Raw genomic sequence first — 10903 nt, forward strand, 5'->3', positions numbered from 1 at the left:
TCTCTCTCTCTCTCTCTCTCTCTCTCTCTCTCTCTCTCTCTCTCTCTCTCTCTCTCTCTCTCTCTGTATTTCAGCCTAAGCCATGGGCATTTTGAGTCCCAAGAGTCCTGCATATAGGAGTGCTATTTGGGAAGAGAGTCCTGCCTGGCTAGAAGCTTCTCCCTTGCACCTTGTCAGATAAAAGCCTGTTTTCTTGTTTCCCTGATTAGGAGGAAGTTACCCTGATGGCTTTTAACTTTTTCTTTAAAAATGAACAAGGGTCTTATATACTCACAGACACTGGTGCTGGGAGAGATGGAAGGGTGCTTACTTTTTCTGGAGGATGAGGATTACCTATGACCTGACTTCATAATCACTACCTTACTTCAAGCTCATGAAAGTGTTTTCTTCTTGCTACCTGCATTTTTAAAGCCTCCCCCTGGTAATCACTGTGTCAGAGGCCCTGCATGGACTATGCAGTCACCCTGGCTCTTAAAACTCATCATCCTTGTGTTATCCATTCAGTTGAACCTGTGCTCCCTAAACAGCTCCTCATAAATGGCTGGTAGACACAGACCCTTCTGTAAGCTTCTATGCCTTCTATATTGATTGATGGAAAATTCCCACCATGTCTCTTCCCCTTTTTCTACTCATACTTTCCCTTGAATTATATTTATTTCAAAGATTCCACTCTGCTGCTTTTAAAGACATGTTTTCTTGCCTAAGAAATGAACCCAAACCTTTAAATGATGTTTGGAGACTCGGTATATCAAAATGTTTAGCTAACCTTCATTATTTCATCTTTGAGTTCTATGTGTTCTTCCCATTTGATGCATGTGATAACACAGCTAGCTAGATGAAGTGGTTCAGGCTTGTCATTCCATAACTTGATTGGATGGAGCTGGTGGGGGATGAATTTGAAGCCAACCTAAGCTTCACAGCTAGTTAAAGACCACAAACAAACAAACAAAAAGAACAGTAAACAGAGGCTTATAACTAACTTCTTAATTTGTAAGTATTTCTCCAGCCCTTGATTCAGAGAGCCAGGGGATGACACTGATTTCACCAGTGTACATTCTTTCCCTGAACTGAATGCTTCTCCAGTTTCTCTCCCAATCCTTTCCAACCCCATTAACTCCCTAGTCTGGCTTAATCGTAATGTGTATTGTAATGTTATATCTCGCAACTCTCCCATTCAGATTGAAATAAACGTTTGCTTTTGTTGTCACTTTAACAATTATCTTATTCTTTATAAGTTTTTCTAAGACTACTATGGTTGGTATATAAATTGAAAAAAAAAAACTTTAAAATAAAAAAGACTTAATTTTTTTTTTTTAAGACTTCTTCCGTTACTTCTCCCCCTCCCAACACACACTCATTAATTTTTGTTTCTGGACATAGCTGTTTACCATTTTCTGGGTCCACATGTATTTTTCTTGGAAAACTAAATCTGTCCAGATATGGTGATGTATGCAATAATTAAAGCACTTGGGAGGTGGAGGCAGGTAAATCTTTGTGAATTTTAGGCCCATCTATTCTACAAAGTGAGTGCCAGGCCAGCCATGTCTACATAGTAAGACCCAATCTCAAAAGAAATAAAGGAAGGGAGGGAGAAAAAAAGGAAGAAAGAAAAAATAAACACAACAACAACAAAAAACCCACAACAAACTCTAAACCTGTATTTCTATTTTAATTATTCCACTGCTATCTTTATCTAGAAACTATGCTTCTGTGATGTTATAAGGCTTGGGTCAGAGAGCATATGATATTTGTATTTTTTTATATCTGCTAATAGTAATAGTATTATTCTCTTCAATTTGTGTGTAATTTGATGTCTTAACACTCTCTGTTCTTCCATCCCTAAATGTGGGTCCAGTTGAGAATTAGATCCAAGGAGGTAGGAATGGGTGTGATCTAAACTATTACCATAAATACAATGAGGAAGTTTGCAGTCTGTGGCCATAGGGTTGTTAGCTGGTAGAGAAGTCGAAAATTCACCAACTCATAGAATCATGGGATGCTTCCCTTAGAAGATGAGGTCCCATAACTAATGGCGGCAATGAAGGTCTGTTTGCAGGCACGTTTGCTGTTTGCAGCCAGCCTGGTTAGAAAAGAAGCATTCAAAAATGACTAAGTTGCTAGTAGCTGATCCTATAACTTGGAAGGTAGGAGTCACTTGAATGAAATCCAAGGGAAAGGAAATTACTACCAAAATGTCAAGCCCTATAAATTGACATGACTCTTATAAATCATCAGAAAACGTATTTAGTATTGAAAATATATGTATTAAAAATTGAAATTTAGTTTAAATCAAGATTAGAAAAGTCATATAGAAGGTTATGAATAATAAAAAATTACAATGAAAACACATATTTGATTAATCAATTAATTCACTTGGCTTTGGTTTTTATTTTAATATCTCAGAAATGGTTTTTATGTGGGTTATTTATGGTATGAATAATATACATCTATGTTGAAATAAGTGTGGCGGGGCTGCATCCCCAGTACCCCGGCCGCCTGCTAGCTTATGCCCGAAATAACAACACACAAACTATATTCATTTAAAGAACTGCTGGGCCCATGAACTCTAGCCCTTACAGGCTAATTCTCGCACCTGGACTAGCCCATTTCTAGTAATGTGTGTAAGCACCCCAAGGTGCACTTACCAGGAAGATTCTAGCCTCCATCCATCCTGGGTCGGAGCTGCCTGGGAGAGCGGAGCCTGGCATCTCTGCTCCAGAGAGCTATCAAGTCTGAGCTCACTTCCTCTTCCTCCCAGCATCCCCTTCCGTCTACTCCTCCCACCTATGTTTTAACCTACCAGGGCCAAGGAGTTTCTTTATTGCTTAACCAATGAAATCAACAGATTGATATATGACACTTCCACATCACATCTCTGTATCCTTTTTATAGATAATTTATAGATAATTAAGATATTTTGTAATGTTCTGCTTAAAAATATGCATTCATGGAAAATTGTATGCATACAAGAACATGTGCTAATTATACAGTAAGGTACACACAATTATTTCTTATACTACTGCGAGAAAAAAATACCTTAATTTTATTCTTGTAGAAGTCTATTAAGTCCAATTTCTTTATATCTCGTTATGAAGTTCTCTTATATATGCATCAGTCCCTACTTATGTAAGGTACTCATTGTTTGTAATCTAATCATTAAGCCCAGAACCTTTTGTACTTCCTGACTCCTAGATATATAGAGATATAACTGGAGAAGGAGCCATATCTGGAGAGTGTAATTGACCACAAAGTTTAAGATCTCCTACTGCTTATTAATTCCATGTTATGTCTTCTGAAGCTGTTATAGACTATTAGAAAATAGAAATCCTGACTTTTTGTAACCACAATAGTTATATAAAATATTTGTTCAACACATAGATGCTCTTACTTTGGTGAGTTTAGAGTACCTTGTAAAAGATACTGTAATTTCCAAAACGTGAAGCTAATTTAAATAGGCTATCCAAAATAATGAAACCAAGAAGAGGCATATTTACTTCAATATGATATTTGAAATCTAAAATTTCCAGACTTAGTAGCTTGTGACATGAAACTAGAAGTTGAGATTTGTTTCTTAAAACATGAGAATAGGAAAAGCATGCAGAAATAGATCTTAATTGTTTTCCTGAAAAATTACAGAAGACAAAAATGGGCTATTCTATTTAAATATGTTACATCAAAAAATAATATGTATTTGGGGGTTAAAATGTGGATCTGAATTGATCCTACTTTTTTCCATATTCAGCAGCGGTAGCTGGGGAAGGACGTTTGTGATAATTATACCTATCAGCATATTCAGAAGGACTCTGAGAACTAAGAAGGACGTGTGTTATGCTGTCTCGTTTGAAGTTGCCTCTTGAAAGTTGCATTCACAATTGCTCGTTCTAAATGTACAGCTTTCTCCATCACAGCTTTTCACGGCATGTGTCATGGTTATTTTATTTTTCTTCATTTTTTCCCTTTACTTTTATGTGTAAATAAACATAGGGACTGGAATTCCGCCTTCAGAAGCAGGGTCACTCATAATCCTGTCAACTTAAAATTACGGCGTCAGAAGAAGCTGTTAACTCTATTTTTATGTTCTTAATCGTCACCAGATGCTTGAATGCAAATTCGGATATGTAGATATACTCTAGGTATAGATAGAGTTCATGTTTCTTAAAATAGCTGACTTTAGTTGATCCATGAAACAAAGCTACTAAGTTGAAAAGAAAATATTTAAAAACACACAGGCTGGTCTTGCTGAGACCGTGCCTACACACAGTGCACAGTAAGGTACTGCAACACCTGGACCCCTCTTGCCCTTGAACTCTTATTCTAGGTGGCATTGTGCTAGAATATAAACTGTAATTTTTTGCTGCCTCACTGAGTGCCAGGGTCTGCAGACCAAGAACTTCTTCACATGCATTTATATACTCCTTGAGGTGCATACTCCGAATAAAGGAATAGTTATAGGCTCATTTTACAGTTGAAGAAACTGGATCAATATAAAATAACTGGAAAAGAGCTGCAAATGGAACACAAATGCATGTGGCCACGAGGTCCAGGATCTGATGCATCTGATTAATTCCATATTAAATCCTCTGAAGACCATTTTACAGTATTAGAAACTAGGAATCTTCACTTTCAAAATCTTCGGTAGCATTAGAGTTTATCAGTCAGTAAATACATGTGATTTAATGTGTTGTCTCTTTTATATGTATTCTAAAGGTTTTTATAAAGACTGTAAGTTGGGTATGACAATCCAACTTTCTTCCTACCTAGAGAAAGTGATGCCACTCCACACTGTGGTTACTGAATACTTCAGTAACATATGCTGTGACTTCTTTCTTATAGAAGTGTACTAACTTTCAAACATTTCCCTTAAAACAAGGAAGCAAAAATAAATGAATAACTACATGCCAGCACTCTGCCTGGTATACTTGGTATCTATAAAAGTAATCCTTATACCTCTGAAAGGGTAAATTTCCGTTACTTGGAAATTCCAAGCAACAAGGGATGCCCTGAAGTTCCACTTGCTTTGAAAGTTACATATACTGAATGCAGACAGACAATTTCCTCAGCATACAAAGAAAGAGAGTTTGTGCAACTCACTTAACATTTTATATCAACCCAATCACAGTTTCCAGTAATTTCAGTGCGAATTAAAATATCAAAGGATTTGTCAAGCAGAGACCAGACCCTACCTCCCACCCAAAATAAACAGCCTGGAGTTTTTTCTGGAATTGATAACAATAGTAAATTGTGAAACAGGTTTACCAAATAAATCAGAATGAATTGGCCATTTTTATTAACTACCAAATGATTAAGTAATTAAAATTGGCTCAAAGTATTATAAATATAATAATCATTCTCCAAACGGTAGAGTAAAAGGCACATCGATTTTTCTTCAGTTTATAACCTGTTTGTTTATGTCTGCAAAGAACAATTGAATGATGCTGAGTTTATCCAAGTCTAATGAAAGAAAGCTGTCTGGTAGACTTACAGTCATCAGTGTCTGTGAACCTCAGATGTCCCAGTCACACACTGATAGATTTGCTTCTTGTATTCAGATTGTCAAATAAATCAATAAATGTAAGTTAGGCAGCAGGAATGAAGATTTTTTTTCTAATTCATCTGCTGCCTTAATTTCCTTTCCATAGTTATAAAATCTTTCAAGTTATTCCCTTAATACATATGAGAAAGTCATTATCCAGAGACACATTCTGCTATAATATTGATATCAGACTTAGTATATGAAATGTCTAAGCCTGACCTATTCAGTTGTTTTACTTTCTTTAACAATTCAGCTAGATTTTTAAAATGATTGTAGATATACACAATCTGAATCTTAAAATAATTTAATAGTAAAGAAGCTTTTGTTCAAGTAATTGCTCATGAAAATGCTATTATAAATGCTGAAATAAAATGTAAGACACGCTTGTAAATACAGATTAGCAGAACTTTTAATGTCCCATTTCTTTTTATCTTTATTTTTCACTTTAATTTGTTGGTAATTGATCCCGTAGTTTTCTACAAGAAACTTGTGGAAGATACTAACAGTAGCTCTTTTATGAATTTTTTTTATCTCAGTTTCTACACTAAGTAGGATTTATATTTTATCTTACACATAACTTGTACCTTTGAATTAAATTTGCACACTTCATCTTGTCACTAGTAATTTCAAGGGCTGATGTCAGTAACAGTGCATGACACATTCAACTTAGACAAAAGTGAAGTCCTTAAATATTCATCTTTTCAAATTTCTTCACGTTCACGCAATTTGTATAGATATATAGATACATAGTCACATTTTTGAAAATGAAACATGTAATGAATATGTTCCAAAGTTTCCAAAATATTTTGTCAACCCACTTGTAAGTTTTCAGATTTCACATTTTCATACTATTATAACTTATCTAAGTTTATCTAATATTAAATTATAGAACAAACAAAGAACATTTTGACTTCTGATGGCATTATTCCAGTCCTGTTGTTCCGTATATTATTTTATTTTAAGAGTTACTAAATGTCCTGTTTTTTCCTGTCTTGTTTACTGGGCAAGCAGGGGTAGATGGTCCCCCTCCCTAGATAGGAGGCGACCTCCTAGCCCCAGGATTCAAATCCAGCATGCATCTCCGGAGAATGACAGGTACTAGTCATATCCTCACAAACAAGTGGCATTAGCGACTCAGAAGGAAGGAAAAGGGGCGGGATGTTGGCAATGACATTATTTCATTCAAGAGCCAGGGGCAGATATGCGATTCCTCCAGTGACTGCACACAAGTCTGAGAGAGGGCCTCACAATATCGATGGGAACAAGGAAGGCTTAGAATATGGTATTTGAAATACCATCAGGGTCCAGTGAAGAGAGATCTGTTTTGATATGTCTTCATTTTAGAATTTTTAAGTTTTAGAACCATTTATGGATCATTTAGGTCTACAAAGGGATATGTAAGGAATTTTGCGTGCATCCGAATATATTAAAACTATGCCACAGAACATACACGTGGTCACATTGCCTTTAATCTCAGCTAGTTTGCTTTATTACCATGTATACTTGCTGAGAAGAAATTGTAAGATTTGGGGTGTATTTCAAGCATGGTGTAAAGAAGGACATCTGGTTCTTGTACTTTTTGTAATGTATTTGAAGTATTCTCAAGAGCTTGGATCAGTCAACTAGAAACATCTTCAAAACAAAGCCTCTCCGCATGGAATCCACTCCACGCTGATCTGTATAAGGGTCACAGTAGGTTCCTCCCATCGTCACTGTTCTCAGTTTGACATTCCCATGTTTCCTGATGTCTAAAAAATATGCATGCCTATTATCTCAATCTTTCAGAGTTTTCCTACAAATGGTCACAGAAGTGTTGGGATGTGTGAGACATTTCAGTTGAAATTCAGCAGACACATACGTAGTATTAGTTTGGCAGAAGCATTCTGAAATGCAGCAGACCAGCAGAGATAGTTTTACGAATACACCTTTTTGCATTAATTATATATGTATGTCCCAGTAATTGTAGCCTCATTATAGTGGTAATGTTTATTTTCTGTATCTGTGCACAATTTGTAATCTGTGTATGTCTCCAAAATTTGGTATATAGAATATCTAAATTATGCAAGATAAATTTGTATAATTAAACAATGATCAGAAATAACATAAACTGGCATTATAAAAGTTCCATTTTATTTTCACACGTTAAATTCTAAAACATCTACCCCTCAGTTTCATTGATTTTTATTGAGCTCTACATTTTTCTCTGCTCCCTTCCTTGACTCTCCCTGCCCTTTCAACCCTACCCAAAGGTCCTCATGTTCCCAGTTTACTCAGGAGTTCTTACTATGGTTTGGATTTACATATTTAGAACTTAAAACTAATCCCTGTGCTACTGTTAGATTTCTAGAATTGAATTTATGGATCTAGAATTAATAAAACTTTCAGTCTACATGTAACCAAGGTATTTTAAATAATAAAAAGTAAATTCAATAAATTCTCTACCCATACTGTGTTGTGATGCAAGAAGTCAGGTCAGTGATTATGACAGCGAAGGCAATGGCCATGAAGTAGTTGACAATTTCAACTTAGAACAAAAGTCTTTGAAGGTATGCAAAAACAAAACAGTGATTTAGTCCAAGCAATGACTGATCCTTACCCAGATTATAATGAGTATAAGTGTAGTTAAGTGACATTTATTAAGCAAAATACATAAAGTAACAGCTCAGATCTTAGCATACACAAGATCTCATGACTTCCAATTAACAACATATGAATCTGTGATATGATTACCTAACTTCTGTATATGTAGATGCAAGATAGATGTTTGGGAATAAACTTTACAAAATTTGAGCTTGGCTTTTGCTTCTCTGTAATGATTTACACAAATAATCTATTTAACTATGATAAATGTATTTAAAATAATTAAATTATTATTCATTGCTATGGAAAATGAAAATATTTTAGAGTAAACTTAATTCAGCTACAAAAGATAATATGCATCCATGAAAATGAGGGAGCAAATCCTCTTAACTAATGACAGAGTAGTAAGCATTTGTGACAACCTCTTGACCAAGCTTAATAAGCATGAACCACCTCACATGAGTGTTACTTAATCATTTAGAGTATACTAAAAATGTCTAAATAAGCTGAGTATAACATTCAATTTAAGTAAAATGAATTATTAGACATGGGCATTAGTTCACCTTTCACATTGGTAGCCAAAAGTACTCTTAATTCAATAATGACATATACAGTTGGGACTAGATGTTTCATCAGGGTGAAAGGACACTTCTTTGCCCCCTTTCCTCCCCATGGCACAAATATGGGCATAGATACATGTGGACATATGTGCAAGTAGTTTTTGAATGAACAATGCCTATGTAACGTATTGTTAACAAGAGGCATGCTTCATGCTTTCTCGGTGATATCATACACTAGGATTGAACGTGGTCTAAAAATAATTCTGGATCTTGTAAAGATACTTAAAATGAAAATAAAATAAAACAAAAAACTAGTTTTGACCCTTAGGGAACATTTCTGGCTTTAGAATTGTAAAGATTTCCTAGAGGTTTTATTAAGTTAATAGTTCCAAGATTTGTATTGGAATGGCTTCACATTGGTATATCTGGTACTTTGAATGTACCAGAACTTAAACTGACTCTTTGAAAGAACTGAAAATATTTGGCAAGAATCACTATTTTTCTTGAAATTTAGTCCAGTGGTGTCAGTTGAGTTTTTCAGCTGCGGCAGCTCTCACCTGTTTTACAAATAACCATATTTTCTTTCTCTTCCTCCCCAACAATTTTTACTTCTCTGCAAAATGACCTGACCGATCGTATCAAGTGACTCATTTTGGCTTAAAATGAACTTTCTCTATTGACTATGGATATTTGATGGAGTCAGCAAAAATCTTGTCATTTTATTCGCACAACACACATCAGCTGCCGTGCACAGGCAGCTAGTATACAACTACTCACCAAAGAAGTGTGCTGTTGTGTAGTCTCTACTTACTTTGCTGGGTGTATCAACAAGGGAATAAGATGTGCCAGACACTGAAACCTTAGTGTATACAGTGGCTATACTCCCCACAGGAAATCAGGGCCATGCAAGAATGTGAACATGTCTTAGTCTCATGCATGTATGTGTTTATCACTAATCTTGCTTGAATTTATTGTTTCTTCCCAAACTGATGAAAAAGTAAGATGGTAAAGGTAGGCATTCCACTTTCAAATAGCATAAGTTATCAAAAGCTATATACAACATAGGCATCCTGAACACACAGAGATTCATTCTTACGCCACTATTCTATATAGTGAAAACAGCCACTGGTAGATTTATGTTACGTTTTATCCCAAACTAAAACATGCTATATTATGTCAAATTTCTAACAAATATTATTAAATAATATAACATGTTTGGCAATTCTTTTGTACACTATGTGTATCATTTTATTATTTTTATTACAGACACATATAATAATTTGGTGATGTCTTCAGGAAATATTTTATTACTCATAACATCATGAAATTGAATCAATTATAATTTAAAAATAAAAATGAAGTATTCCCCAAATAAATGTTAATTATTTCCTGTTTCAATTATACACTAAAAATGAGAATGCTAAAAGTATTATAAATAAGAATAATATTTCAATGGAATTTCAAAATTGTAAGTTTGATTAGAGATAGATCCAGTCTTCTAATTAAAACTTTTGCTTCAATTCAACAAAAAATAATCACGTACTTTATATTTGGATGTGTCTTTACAGCTTTTAAATAACTTTATCTCTGCCATGTGGTTACAGGATTTTATATTTCTGAGCAATCATGAGGCCAAATTAAGGATTAATCCTGAAATACAGGAAAATTTCAAGTTTTAACTATTTTTAATTTTGATCCATGAAAAGATGAACAACATAATAGTGATAAAGATGACTAGGTTTTTTTGTAATGCTGAAATCATGAAAACGTGGTTGTGGTGCTGGCTCATTAAGCCATGTGGTACAAGGGCTAAGTCACATGACAGGTTCTAGATTTTTTTTTTTTCATTTGCACATTTAGCGTTGTAAATGGAGTAGCTGAATTCTCATCTTCTGTTAAACTAAGAGCGAGCCTGAGTACCTGGTAACATTGTGGTAAAACATAGGCTACTAAAATAAAATAACTGATGATTACTTATGTACAAAGTATTAATAAGGCAGAAATCATGCTTTATTTGTGGAATTTTCTATTTTTATTGAAGCCCAGAAAACAATGCATTTGAATTGTTACATGTGTATTCGATGTAAAGCAGATTATATTTTCAGAGTTACTTCTTTTTGCTCAGTGTAAATTTGGACTGTCAAATTACACTAAATATACAAATAACATTCTATAATCTTAACTAATATATAAAGGCATAAACATTGTGTGTATATATATATATCTATAT

At 34.6% G+C, this 10903-nt stretch overlaps 1 protein-coding gene across 7 annotated transcripts in view; it reads left to right on the forward strand.

Annotated features, from left to right (window-relative positions):
* Nucleotides 1-10903, forward strand: part of Rims1 (regulating synaptic membrane exocytosis 1) — a 472082-nt gene that overhangs the window by 347028 nt on the left and 114151 nt on the right. For 3 of the 7 annotated variants that reach the window (XM_050134523.1, XM_050134529.1, XM_050134522.1), the window contains one exon: nucleotides 6545-6628. The exons of the other annotated variants lie outside the window; for them this stretch is intronic. In XM_050134523.1, the coding sequence (XP_049990480.1) occupies nucleotides 6545-6628 (84 nt within the window). The remainder of the gene's footprint in view (nucleotides 1-6544; nucleotides 6629-10903) is intronic. 7 annotated transcript variants of the gene reach the window in all.

This window comes from Alexandromys fortis, unplaced genomic scaffold, assembly GCF_014885135.2.
Source record: "Alexandromys fortis isolate MF-2015 unplaced genomic scaffold, M_Fortis_MF-2015_v1.1 scaffold_20, whole genome shotgun sequence".
In the NCBI taxonomy this organism is placed as follows: domain Eukaryota; kingdom Metazoa; phylum Chordata; class Mammalia; order Rodentia; family Cricetidae; genus Alexandromys; species Alexandromys fortis.